At 45.5% G+C, this 13771-nt stretch overlaps 5 protein-coding genes and 1 pseudogene across 5 annotated transcripts in view; 1 reads left to right on the forward strand and 5 right to left on the reverse strand.

Annotated features, from left to right (window-relative positions):
• LOC143401644 (uncharacterized) overlaps nt 1-13771 on the reverse strand; it is a 742139-nt gene that overhangs the window by 246458 nt on the left and 481910 nt on the right. The window lies entirely within an intron of this gene.
• On the reverse strand, nt 2363-2991 carry LOC143401660 (histone H2B type 1-C/E/F/G/I). Its single transcript, XM_076859326.1, has one exon. It carries the CDS (start codon nt 2981-2983, stop codon nt 2603-2605), a length of 381 nt encoding a protein of 126 aa, XP_076715441.1. The 5' UTR covers nt 2984-2991; the 3' UTR covers nt 2363-2602.
• On the forward strand, nt 3053-3667 carry LOC143401703 (histone H2A type 2-C-like; annotated as a pseudogene).
• H1-5 (H1.5 linker histone, cluster member) lies at nt 3752-4461 on the reverse strand. Its single transcript, XM_076859314.2, has one exon. It carries the CDS (start codon nt 4427-4429, stop codon nt 3752-3754), a length of 678 nt encoding a protein of 225 aa, XP_076715429.2. The 5' UTR covers nt 4430-4461.
• Nucleotides 6380-7161, reverse strand: LOC143401652 (histone H3.1). Its single transcript, XM_076859318.2, has one exon. It carries the CDS (start codon nt 7124-7126, stop codon nt 6716-6718), a length of 411 nt encoding a protein of 136 aa, XP_076715433.1. The 5' UTR covers nt 7127-7161; the 3' UTR covers nt 6380-6715.
• On the reverse strand, nt 7821-8155 carry LOC143401664 (histone H4). Its single transcript, XM_076859330.2, has one exon. The coding sequence runs from the start codon at nt 8153-8155 to the stop codon at nt 7844-7846; it is 312 nt and encodes a 103-aa protein (XP_076715445.1). The 3' UTR covers nt 7821-7843.

Consider the following 13771-nt stretch of genomic DNA (forward strand, 5'->3'; position numbering starts at 1 on the left):
GTGGGTCCATTTAAGATCTCCTGCCTTTTATTGGAAAAGATTTAATGATATCTAGAAAAGCAATAAAGGTGTTTGGGTTTTAAGATCTTAATATTCGATGGTCTGTGGAATGATTGGAACTTATATTTCCACTGATTCCTGAAAAGGGGTGATAGGACTCTGCCAACCTAAATATTGGGAGATTGCATTTCTCTCTTGGATAAAAAAATGTCTGTTTTCTATCCCTCCTTCATATTGCAAAAAGCTTGTTTTGTTTAGAAAGTTACCCTTATTGAAAACAACAACAACAAAACCAACATGAGAGCAAAATAGAGGAATGAAATGTGTAGGTGATTGAGAAAAGAAACTGACCTACATTCTAACTTTTGCAATTTTCATTTTTTTATTGGTGCATTATAGTTGTACATAATGGTGGGATTCATTGTTACATATTTGTACTTGCACACAATATAACAGTATTTCTCCTTTCCCTCCACTCCTCCCACCCATTGGTCCCTTTCCTCTACTCTATTATCTCCTTTTGAATTTCATGAGATTTTCCCCCATCATCACCACCTTTCTTTTCCTTTTCCTCCCTAGCTTTCACAAATAGGACAACATATAAATCTTGACCTTCTCTGAACTCTTGTAGTTGTTATCAGAGGACTCTAATATACACCAGAAGAAAGAGGTTGGGTTATAGTGTTGTTTGCTTTTGAAATATTCTTAGTCAAATTGGTAGGAAAATAATTTTTATTCAAAGCCTATTTTGAAATAATGGGGGGCACATGAGGTTAAGGAAATAATTCCATGAACTGGGCCCACTGTGCTGACCCCTACAGGCTTTCATTTTTTAAAAGAAATTTACCTACAGCCCTGCCTGGCTTAAGTGGACAGGATATATCACATTCCTTGGCCAATCACATGTTATCTGCAGGAAAATGCCTGTGTGTGTGGGGGTGGAGACTTTTGTGACTCTTATACAGACCAGATCTCAGAACTCAGGGAGAAAAAGATAATTCCCCCTAACCGTAAAATCTGCAAGAACAGGGTCAAAATAGAACAGGTCAGCATAGGCCAAAGTGACTTTGAGTTTTCTTGGCAGTGGGGATTTGAAAGTCTGATGTCATCAGACTGTCAGTCAAAAACCAAGAGATGGACCTGGGTGGGACTCTAGAAATCCCCGAGAACCACAGTGAAATTGGAGGGCTGGGAAGGCTGCTCTTCTGAGAGGACCCACTCTCTCCCTTGAGCGGGTCCCCATTTCCCTTTCCTATTCCTTCTAAGAAACTCATGCCTGTTCTGAGTGACATGGGGTGAAGTGGGGAGTGTCTTCATGCTGTTTCAGTTTCAGGGAAGGCCCCTGCCCTGTTACAGAGGGAAGCTAGGAGACAATTGTTTCAAAGGTTCTATCTCCAAAATCTCTGAAAATTAGGACCTCTAAAGAGAGGAGGCAGGGAACTGATAGAGCAGGAAACGGACATAATGTGGATCCAGCCTGTTAGACAGGCTTCAGTGAGCAACCTTCACTGTGCTCCCCCTTGCCTGTCAGGCAGGGGTCCCCCAGCCCACCCCTAGCCTCCAGTAGGTGTGAAGAACCCATTCCTGATTTCATGTGGGGTGTGCATGCAAATTCAGTTTCATAAGGAAGAAAAAATGTGACCATCTGAAAACAAGTAGAGCACCTGTAGCAGGATCAAGCTGTATTAGGGACAAGAGGAACTTCATAGAGAAGGTGTGGAGGTAGGGAGGGGGGCAGAGAACCCTGGTCCACCTAGGACAATTGTACAGTATCACTGCTTTTAACAAAAGGCCAGCTCAGCATCTGACTAGGGAGTGAAGATCCAACCCTTGCTAGGGAGAGAAGCCATGCTAGACTTAAGCCCTAACTTTTCTCTTCAGTCCCATCCCAACACCCTTCAGTCTTTTTGTCAAACTAGGCTGAGAAAAAGTAAAAAAGGCACATTTCCAGCACTTATTTTACAAAAGAAAACAGGAAGGACCCATAAAATTTCCTTGTCCAATGTACCTGAGATCCATTGAACCTCTTCCTGAGAGGCCTGAAGGCACTGGTGTACAAAGGCCTGCTAGGCATCAGAAATTGCCCATCTGGTACAGTGGCACACATGGGCTGTAATCTCGTGGGCTCTGAGGAAAAAAGATCTCGAGTTCAAAGCCAGACTCAGCAATTTAGCAAGGCCCAAAGCAGCCCAGCGAAGACACCGTCTCAAAAAAAGAGCTGGAGATGTGGCTCTGTGGTGGAGTTCCCCTGGGTTCAATGGCCGCCCCCTCTAAAAAAACCAAAAACAAACAAAAAAACAAAAACAAAAACAAAAAAAAACAAACAAACAAAAAAAAAAACGCAACAAAAACAGGCAATTACTAGTTTAAATCCACCTTAATGTTAAGCGAAATTAACACTAAATATGAAGTTCCCGTCTCTGAATATCAACGTAAGAGTTCGAAAAGCAGCAAATCACACTTGATGTGCCTTTTCAATTAAATGCTTCGGATGAAAAGCACCTCTGGCCTGCTACTCCAGAAGTATCGAAGTGCATCAGTCTTTTTGGAAACCGTGGTTGGCTCTGAAAAGAGCCTTTGAGATGTGGGCAGTCAGACAAAATCACTTCGAGCTGGTGTACTTGGTGACCGCCTTGGTGCCCTCGGACACGGCGTGCTTGGCCAGCTCCCCGGGCAGCAGCAGGCGCACGGCCGTCTGGATCTCCCGGGACGTGATGGTCGAGCGCTTGTTGTAGTGCGCCAGGCGCGAGGCCTCGCCCGCGATGCGCTCGAAGATGTCGTTCACGAACGAGTTCATGATGCCCATGGCCTTGGACGAGATGCCGGTGTCGGGGTGCACCTGCTTGAGCACCTTGTACACGTAGACCGAGTAGCTCTCCTTGCGGCTGCGCTTGCGCTTCTTGCCGTCCTTCTTCTGCGCCTTGGTCACCGCCTTCTTGGAGCCCTTCTTCGGGGCAGGAGCGGACTTGGCTGGCTCAGGCATGGCGAGAAGGAACTGGCGAAAGTGAGGAGTTCACCACCCGCGCCTCTTTAAGTATAGAATGTTATGTAAATGAGGAGTAGTAGAGGTCTGTGGTGATTGGTGGTTAACTTGGCCTGACGTCAGGTGCCAGTTCTGTCCAAAGTCCGCGTCTTGCAAAAGTGCGTTCCATTGGTCAGAATGAAAATGAAACCCAGCCAATCGGACAGCTTCCTTTTCGCGCCCAGGAGACTGTTGTGTGTCCTACTTGACCATCAGCTTTAAGGAACCTAGGTGGTTTGTCTTATTGAGAAAACCTGGACGCGGAAAGGAAGGTGGCAAGGCGCGTTCCTCCCGCGAAGGCCCGCAGTTCCCGGTAGGGCGAGTCCACCGCCTTCTGCGCAAGGGCAACTATGCCGAGCGGGTAGGGGCCGGCGCGCGTCTACCTGACGGCCGAGATCCTGGAGGTGGCTGGCAGCGCGGCCTGCGACAATAAGACTCGCATCATCCCGCGCCACCTGCAGCTGCCATCCACAGCGATAAGCTCACTAAGCTCCGGGGTCGTGTGACCATCGCGCAAGGCGGTGTCCTGCCCAATAAGACCGAGAGCCACCAAGGTCAAGTACAAAGTTGTGGAGTGACAACTCGTTAGAATAAAATGGCTCTTTTCAGAGCCAGCCATGTTTCTGGAGAAGAGCTGGGGAAAAAAATCGTGTGCAGCTAGTTTCAGAGATCGGTGGGTGGCTCTGAAAAGAGCCTTTGGGGCTGCGGTTGCTGGCAACAACCTGCTTCCTACTTCTTAGAAGCCGCCTTCTTGGCCTTGGCCGCCTTGGGCTTCGCGGTCTTGGGCTTGGAGACCTTGGGTTTGGCTGCCTTGGACTTAACCGCTTTGGGCTTAGCCGGGCTCTTGGCTGCTTTTTTGGGCTTGGCAGCAGCCTTGGCCTTCTTAGGGCTCTTGGCCACCTTTTTTACACCGGCCGCCGCAGGCTTCTTGGCTTTCTTCGGGGTCTTCTTGGCCGCTTTCTTGGCTCCAGCAGCCTTCTTGGGCTTCCTCGGCGTGGCCCCCGCGGGCTTCTTAGCCTTGGCCGCTCCTGCCTTCTTGGCCTTGGGCTTGGCTTCCCCGGAGGCCGCCTTCTTGTTGAGCTTGAAGGAGCCGGAGGCGCCGGTGCCCTTGGTCTGCACCAGGGTGCCCTTGCTCACCAGGCTCTTGAGGCCCAGCTTGATGCGGCTGTTGTTCTTCTCCACGTCGTAGCCGGCGGCCGCCAGCGCCTTCTTGAGCGCGGCCAGGGACACGCCATTTCGCTCCTTAGACGCGGCCACGGCTTTGGTGATGAGCTCTGAGACAGGGGGCCCTGTCGCCTTGCGCTTCGCTGCGCCAGCACCCGCAGCCTTCTTCGTGGTTTTCTTCTTGGCAGGGGACTTCTCCACTGGCGCCGGGGCGGCAGTCTCGGCAGGAGCAGTTTCCGACATGGCGACAGGAAGAACTCCTACAGAAGAGACTCGAAATCTAAAGAGCAACTTTTGCAATGCTCCTTAGCTCCGACCTGGGGCTTATATAAGCCGGCGCTGGCCTGTGATTGGTGGAGCGTCCAATCCACCGCCCTCAGGCCTCTATGGCTCAAGGTTGAACTCCTAAATTGTGTTTGTTAGTCCCGCAAATTTGATTAAATATTGAAAACCACAGCCCAGAATTTTGTGTTTTAAAGCGCCAAAAGGAAGAGAACATCCTCTATGTCTACATGATTATCTGTTTTCACGATTGTCTGTCGTCACACCTCGTATATGAAAGATGCTTTTCGAACTCCCTTTATTTAGTTTTTTCATAAGAATCCACTAGACTGAGGGGATTATGTTATTCTAGTAAGTGTCCAATAAACATTATTTGAAAGGATTTGTCAGTAGTTTCCACCTTTGATTTTTGCAAGAAGGAAGACAATAGTTTCCCTGGTTGGGGCATAAACTTTGCTTCTAACTGTAGCAAGAAACACAGGCACAGGGTGTTACAGGGGTCTGGTGGGCTACAATCTGAAATTAACATCAGACTTTATTTTAAAAACCTGTTCTGCCTCCTACTAGTTTCCATGTGGAGACATCTTTTATAAAGAATGAGATTTTGCAGCTTGGCAAAACTCAGTTGTCAGACCGATTTCTTCCATTGCTGAAGCAGATTTTGAAATCACTTGAACTTCAGAAACCCACCAGCTGAATTCAAAATTAAATTTGGTATGTTTTCCGGTGGAATTTCTTTCTCTCTTTATTTCTTGGGAAAATTTATTAAAACGGGGATAATGATAAGTAATACAGATAATTTGCTTTTGAAAAAGTTTCTAAAACCTGAAGAAAATTGAGAACTTTCTGTAACCCTAAAATGCACAAATTGTTTAGATGGTCTGGGACCTTGTGAGGTTTGAAAGTGTTCACAGTGAAATCTCCATTAGCATTTAATAAGCTGCACTATCAGAAATACTTTTTTTTTGTAAGAAGCCAGCATACATGGGCATGGTATTTTTTGTGTGTAGGTGCAGACATACAAATATTGTGAAATAACTGGATATGGACTGTGAGACTGCATTGAGTATTGAATGATGGGCTTAGAGTTATAGATACTGACCTTGAAGTTAGAAAGTGGGTGAGGGTTGTTGTTTTGGGGTGAAAAGAGAAATGGACAGAGTTTTGTTCAGATTTAATTCAGATCTCAAATGAAATCAACTGTTTTTTTCTTTTTTCTTTTTTAAAGGTTCTTTTTGAACAAAATAATAACAACAATAAGTTAAAAAAAAATAAATAAAAATCAAGTTGCTTTAGTACTTGCCAGGGCAAAACTGCTGCAGGGTTGGCAAAGTGGTTGTTTCTGGACAGTGGTCTTTTTTTATATGACCCTCATATTAATAACTGTCTTTACATTTTAAGGGATGGTTAAAAAAAACAAAACACATGACACAGACCATGTGGCTCTTAAAACTTAATATTTGCTATTTGGCTCTTTGCTATTTTGAACTTCAGACAGATGATGCTATAGGTCTCTTTCAGAACAAAGCAAAATAAAACTGAAGATCAACAATACAACACTCTAACCAAGAACTTTCCACAATTTCAATCACAAAACTTTTAAGAATGAGGGGAAAAACTCCAAACTCCACTATTGAGGGGAGCAAGTATGGGATGCCTTTTTTATAGCATTTAGTAAATAACAAGTGATCCTAAGTATGCAGTGCAAGTTTTACTTCTTTTGCCACATTTTATAGCTGTGCAAGCCTAAGTCTAGAGAATGACTTGCCAAATTATACAGCTAGTAACGGACAGTGTGGCATTTAACCTGTCTAGACACTTGGTCTCACGGAAGATGGGGGGAGAGAACACGGAAGCCAGCAAGAGGCAGCATGGCAGGAGCTTGAGGTTAAATTAGAAGACCTTCTAGCCTTGTCATTCAGAACTTTCTTTAATCAATGCCCAGTTCCCAGAAAGCCTTAGAGCCAGTTGCTGTGATAAGCCTGTTTACAAGACTGAGTTCAAGAACAGGGGAGAGAGGGAATGCACAGATGGATGGCTGACATCTAGAAGTCAGCCTTCCAGAACTATTCCCAGTCAAGATGTACACCCCAAGAGAAAACGTTCAGTGTGGCCCAGAAGCAAAGTCCTTTGGGAAGACAACCGACCTTGGGTTAGATTATCCGTAGAACAGCTCAGTTTTAGTGATAAATGAGGGGCTCTGAAAAGAGCCTTTGGGGGTCGTGCAGACTTTTGGCCACTAGAAACTTACGCCCTCTCCCCGCGGATGCGGCGGGCCAGCTGGATGTCCTTGGGCATGATGGTGACGCGCTTGGCGTGGATGGCGCACAGGTTGGTGTCCTCGAACAGCCCCACCAGGTAGGCCTCGCAGGCCTCCTGCAGCGCCATGACGGCCGAGCTCTGGAAGCGCAGGTCGGTCTTGAAGTCCTGCGCGATCTCGCGCACCAGGCGCTGGAACGGCAGCTTGCGGATCAGCAGCTCGGTGGACTTCTGGTAGCGGCGGATCTCGCGCAGCGCCACGGTGCCCGGCCGGTAGCGGTGAGGCTTCTTGACGCCGCCGGTGGCCGGGGCGCTCTTGCGGGCGGCCTTGGTGGCCAGCTGCTTGCGCGGCGCCTTGCCGCCGGTGGACTTCCGCGCTGTCTGCTTCGTACGAGCCATACTCGAGCTCACTAATCTCCACACTGAGCAAAGTAGCCAGAAATTCCGGTATTTATAGCAAGCTTCGCGTCCTGATTGGACAGCAGACTGCCGCTCCTCATTCCACCCACCGAATTGGTTCTTACTTCAATCCTCTTAAAGAGGGAGCTTTTCCGCCTCCACATTTATCTTTTAGGAAATTTTTTACTGACTGAATGAGTTTCTAGCATTTACGTGCATTAAAACGCTAGGAAATGTGGCCAGTCGAAGTCACATTACTTTGAACATAAAAAAATAAAGCATGCTGGGAAACGTGTAAGGGAAATCGCGGCCTAATAATTGCGAATCATTTACTGATTTAATGTTGGGCATGCGCTATGCTACCACGCTTAACTTCCTATAAAGGGTTGTATTAAAATACTTATGACTTAATGTACGGGCAGTCCCCGCCACTATAAGGCAAAAGGGAAAACCAAAAGGGAGACATACTGATTTGTTTATACACAAAAGACAGTTCTAAATAGTTGCGATCAGGGTCTGCTTGAAACCACTTAACAGAAATGCTGAAAAGGAGAATCAGCTTAACTTTGTACACAAAGTTTGTTATGCTGGTGGGGATATTTTTTTAACTTGAGAAAAAGTCTTTAAACTTTTTAAAATGCCTACAGCCCTTAAGAGATTTCGTGAGTGGCCCTGAAAAGGGCCGTTGATGGACAAGAGATGGCGGCTCCAGGACGCTCAGCCGCCGAAGCCGTAGAGGGTGCGGCCCTGGCGCTTGAGCGCGTAGACCACGTCCATGGCCGTGACCGTCTTGCGCTTGGCGTGCTCCGTGTAGGTGACGGCGTCGCGGATCACGTTCTCCAGGAACACCTTGAGCACGCCGCGGGTCTCCTCGTAGATGAGCCCGGAGATGCGCTTGACGCCGCCACGGCGGGCCAGGCGGCGGATGGCGGGCTTGGTGATGCCCTGGATGTTGTCGCGCAGGACTTTGCGGTGGCGCTTGGCGCCGCCTTTGCCCAAGCCTTTGCCTCCTTTCCCACGACCAGACATCCCGCCAAAGTGAACAGACACTGACACCCTAGCCTCCGAGCGATGATATATATAGCAGAGTTTCGGACCTGTTTGAGAACTTCTCAAGCCAGTGGCACAAGCTCACTGAAATCCCAGCGAAAGCCCGTCCCACGTTTTCAAGAAAAAAAAAAAAAAAAAAAAGGGCGGTGCTTAAACTGCAGATTCTAGGAAGAGACATATTTAAAAGTTTTCCCGTCCAACTTCATAATATGTTGCGCTACCATTCCTCTCCTTTATCTGACCCTTCCTAGAGTTTTCTGTCTCTTGTTTAACATTGGCCGCAGCAGTTCCTTCTCGCTTCTGAAATCGAGTTGGCCATTTCAAGAGAGGCCATCGCAGCCACTTGGGTATTTGGGAAGTTAGCTGGTATGCATTGTGCTTTCTTAGGATCTGGGCACAGTCCGCCGGAGGAGTGACCACCTTCTGCTCTGTTCTAAAGTGAGGTTGTCTGCCCTTCTCATGATTCACTTTTCTTTCCTTCATCCGCCGCCGTATTTCTGGGGATAAGTGACTAATGTTGTCTTTATTCTGCTTGGGATAAGCTTGCGGAAGCTGCTTGAGGAAGGGCGTTTCACTTTCTTTTTTTCTGGAGAGTGCGGCAAATGCGATGTAGCTTGGGGCCCTTCCAGCGTCTCCTCTATTGAAGAAAATTAACTGGAAGCCCACATAATGCCCGATACGGCAACCAGGGATGCTTTATTTCCAGGGAAAAGAGTGTTTCAAAGGCAGCGTGCTGGGCTGTTTCCACTTGGCCAGTAGTTTGGATTGACTTCCTCTGACCCTCCCCTGGCTTCTAGGAGTCACCTGCCTTTACTTGATGCAAGTCTTGAGTTCTTAACTTTCCTTTTCCCAACCTTGGGAATGTTTATTTTTTGTTTCAGCCATGTTTGGTTGGTTATTTACTCCTTTAACAAATGTCTAAGATATTTTAGAAGTTAGTCTCTCCAACTGCACTGTGAACTATGATTATTGTACATGCAAAACATTAATTACATGCTCCTGTTATATAATCTGTTTCTCATTGAACTGGTCTCTCTTGTCTTCTTGCTAATAGGGAATCCCCATGTTTAATATTGAAGGTGTTAGCCCTGCTTCTTCTACTGGCATAATCACCATAATCTGCTTCCCTTGCAACTTGAAAATCCCTGGGCATTATTCGTCATTAAATGGCAGTTATTCTTTTTAAAGTGAAACTTTATATGAGGAAATCTTGAAACAGTGAGAACCCTTAGGAGTGCTACTTTTTATAGGAAGTACCAGGGCAGAGACTTTTCCTCCAGCTCAGGGTTAGTTAGTTGCTGGGCCTTACAAATTAAATTGGCATATTAACATGGGGGTTGTTCAATATAAATATGGGAGATTTTACAAAAAAGGAATGAAAGCCCAAAGAAGCAAATAGGCCCCGGGGGGGGGGGGGGGGCTTATAGGCCATCTTAAAGGGGTGAGGTAAACCTGCAGGGCAAACTACTGGAAGATAAGTGTTATGAAGATGAAGGTTATGTAGTGAAGTCTGAAGATTCTAATTATCTCAGGGATGAGAATGTTCTTCTGTGAGTTGTTCTCCTCTTCTGGTATGTTAGAGGAAGATACTTTTACCCCTGAAAATATCCTTAATGTAAGGATTTTTTTTTTTCTTTTTTCAAGAGTAAACTTTTACTCTGTTTTTGCACTTTTCTTGTGTTTGCTGTTTCTTAAAATAATGTGCTCAGCATAATCCTTACACCCAAGTAGCTTAGTTTGCAGTTGAACATTATTATGGTCCCCTGCAAACATAACTCAGGAAGGGCTCTGGTTTGATTGGCTTAACAATGGCTTGCCTTGAGAATATTTCATTGTTGGTTGGGGCTCAGAAAGCAATGTTCCAAAATTTGGCACTTTGTGCACTAGTACTTCAAGTTGAAAGACCTCAGACACAAGCCTTTCCCTGCCCTTCTTCTGCCCTTCTTTCTATTCCAAAACTAGTGATAGAAGCCAGAATTGCTGGGGGGAGGGGGTAGTAGAAACTAGAAATTCTCTCTTCCCAAGGAGGCAGGCCCTAACCCTTGGAGAGGTCACTCTCTCCTGTCTCCCTTGATACCCCATTCTGGAGGGGTCCTGCCCCATACCCAGGAGTAAAGCATGCCACAGAGAGACCAGGAAGAATCTGGACAGATGGGTCTTGCTGGGCTCCCCTTCAGTCCTTGAACACCAGGTTTGCAACCTTTTGTCCACAGCTGTCCACTCCTCACCAAGTCTAAGCATAAAAATCAGCAGTCTGCGCTGAGTTATTGGGCTTTCATTTCTGAATGCTCCCTGTCTGGAAAAATGATGAGGTATGTCTGTTGTGGTCTTCTTTCCCTAGCCTGTCTTTTCTCAAGTGCCAGCCAGGACCAGAAAAATGGTGAGGAGAGGCGTCTCTCCTACACCATGGACATGTGTGTTTTTTAGGGATGTGAATGCTTGTAAATTTTCGTTGTCAAATCAGAATTTTTAAATTCTCTTCTTGTACCTATGTGTAGAAAATTAATTGATTCTTGAGATTTCTTAAAGAGTTGGAGAATCTAGTTTCATTTAAATTAAGTAGGTGCAAAATGCCGCCCCCCCCCCCCCAGGAAATAATAATGCTAGTTAGCATGAGTTGCCCAATAAATTCTTATTGATTGTGATAAATGATTGTGCATTTTCCTTACATTAGGGGAGATGAATATTCTTGAAAAACCAGCCTCTACCTCAGAGCAAAGCCTGTCCAAGGAAGGGACATGACCTTTGTCCTTGGAAAGACCCACAGAGCACTCCTAGGCACATTCCCACCCTGCTAAGTGGTTTATCTACAAATAACAGGAGAGATCTGCTGTGCCTGGTGTCCCTGACTCAGCCAGGCTAGGTGGGGACCCATAGCAGCCCCCTAGCAGCCACCAATCAGCATGAGACAGGGAAATACCTGGGATGCCAGATGACCCCCCCAGTAGTTTATGGTGGTTGATAACATGTTGGGAAACCATGTAGTTCAGCACGTACACCCTTCTTGGCTTAAACCAATCAGTTCGAATGAATCTTGCTCTTGTACTAACCAATCACCCTACCCAACTTGTTCCCGCCAGTGAGTGTGCTAATCATGTTTTAGAGTTGTTATTTGATTTTCCTGCGGTGTGTGATGATTTGCTAAGAGATGCTATGATGTATGTGAAGTCCCTGCCTTCCCCAAAGAGTGTATAAAACTGCTGCAAACCCTGGGCTTGGGGCCTCTCAGCATCACCAGTTGCTCTGTGTGTGTGCGGAGGACTGAGCTAGCTCTCAATAAACACCTCTTTGCTGCTTACGTCAACCTTGGTCTCTGGTGGTCTTTTGGGGTCCCGAATTTGAGCATAACATTCTCAAGAGAAATGTTGACCATTTCAGGTTTCATACAATTCCCTTTTTTTCTGATCAAATGAATAAACGAGGTTCTATGTTTTTCTTGTTGATTCTGTACTTGTCTTATTAACAATTTTTTAATGTTCTTAATTTGAGGTTTGGGTTCAATCTCTTAATATGACTAAATTTTCGGTTTGATATATTACCTTACTTATCTCCTTGACATTTGATTTTGTCCTGCTTATTTTGCTTAAAGCTTTGGAATTGACTAGTGGATTGTGTTCTGCATATCATTTTTTCTTTCTCTAGTAGGTTGTGTTTTGCGTATTCTTTTCTTTTCTTCCTCTTCTTTCAAAAAATAGTTCATCAGTGCCTCTCCTAATTCTCATTTTCCTATCCCCAAACACACATGTGAACACATGGATATATGCACTAATGCAAAGACCATTAATTGTTCTATCTTTTTCTTCCCATGTACTTACTCTCTCAAATATTTCCTCCATACATTTTGTCCAAAATAAAACATGATCACAACACCTAGACACATGGAACTTCCCCTCTTCCTTGGTCACAGCTGAGCATAAACACCATCCCTACCCTCCTTAAAGATCCTTCGGTTTGCATTGTCTCCATGTGTCATTGAGACTGTAGGAGCAGAAGAGCCCTCTTTCCCTCTGAAGGTTTGGAATTCAAGTCTGAGAAGTAAACTGGCAGTCGACAGGTTAGCAGAGAAAAGGCATGCAAATCTATTGTGTGCACCTCCTAACAGAGTCAAGCACCTTATAAACTCTCCTCTACAGGAGAGAGGGAAGCTAGGGATGCAGGTGATTGTAGAAGAAGAATGCATGGATTTTAGGGAAGATGAATGGGCCAGGACAGGGAATAACCTGAGAAAAAGTTTATCTGGGCTGTAGTTGTGTTGTCAGCTCTAGTCTTTCTTCCGGGTGCACCAGTCTCCTGCTAATGATGAGATATCTGTGGAAGGGAGTCACAACATTGAAAATCTTCTCCACGATCAGGCCTTTAGATAGATGGGAACTCTGTTCAGAGAAAAACCTCTCCCTGCATTTGCTGTTCCATGGATGCTCTTGGTTTGAGGGGGAAAATAAGTGGCATATTTTGCGCTATTGTTTTCTAAGCTCCTATAAGACCACTTAAAGAATGTTGCAGATGCAGAATCCATCCTATTATGGTTTGGGTGTGAGGTATCCCCCCAAAACTCATATGTGAGACAATGCAAGAAGATTTAGAAGAGAAACAATTTGGTTATGAGAGCCTTAATCTAATCTGGGAGTTAATCCTTTGAGGAGAATAACTAATTGGTAACTGAGGAGGGTAGGGTGTGTGTGGTTGGAGGAGGTAGGTCATTGGGAACCTGCCTTTGGGGTATGTATTTTGTATCTGGTTAATGGACTCTCTCTTTCTCTTCTTTCTGATCATCATGTGAGCTTCTTCTCCGCCACACTTTTCTGTCATTATGTTTTGCCTTACTCAAGCCGCGAGGAATGGGTTGAGCTGTCTATTCACCGAGACCTCTGATCCATGAGCCCTCAAATAAACTTTCTTCTCCTAAGTTGTTCTGGTCAGGACTTTTAGTCACAGCCATGAAAAAGCTGACTAAAACACTGCCCATCCAGATTTCTCTTCTCTTGCCCGTATCCCACCATCTCTCCTAAGGCCCACAATTCTATAGCCTCTGGAATCTGATTGTAAAGTCACTTTATCAGAGAAACTCCTTACTTGCTACTGGAATTCCTCAAGACCCAAGTATGGTCCCGCAGTAATCCAAATGACTCAGGAGTTGAGGCAAGAGGATTGGGAGTTTGAGCCCAACTCAGCAATTTAGAAGATCCTATCAAAAAAAAAAAAAAAAAAAAAAAAAAGAGCCAAACATGCCTTCCAGCATGAGAGCCTCTCGGTACCTGACGCTTTCTTCTTGTTGAACTGGTGCGCTCTCTGCCCTGGCTGTTTCTGCAGTGTTCTGGTGCCGTGTATGTTCAGGGAAGAAAAAATAATTTTTCCTCTACTTTTTTCTGAGTTCTTAAAAGTAGCAAAAGACAGGTAAGAAGAAGAAAAACAAAACAAAACATACAAATCTTTATTGGGATGTATATTTCATACATAAACAAAAGATACAAAGGAATTTGAGCACCTCATAGAAGTGGCCTAGAAACTATCTTCAGCTGGGACAGGAGCAGGTGTGGGAGGCCAGTTGTGGGGACTTGGAGAAGCATGGCAACAAGAAAAGGATTGGCCTGCAAA

The sequence above is a fragment of the Callospermophilus lateralis genome, chromosome 6, assembly GCF_048772815.1.
Source record: "Callospermophilus lateralis isolate mCalLat2 chromosome 6, mCalLat2.hap1, whole genome shotgun sequence".
NCBI lineage: Eukaryota > Metazoa > Chordata > Mammalia > Rodentia > Sciuridae > Callospermophilus > Callospermophilus lateralis.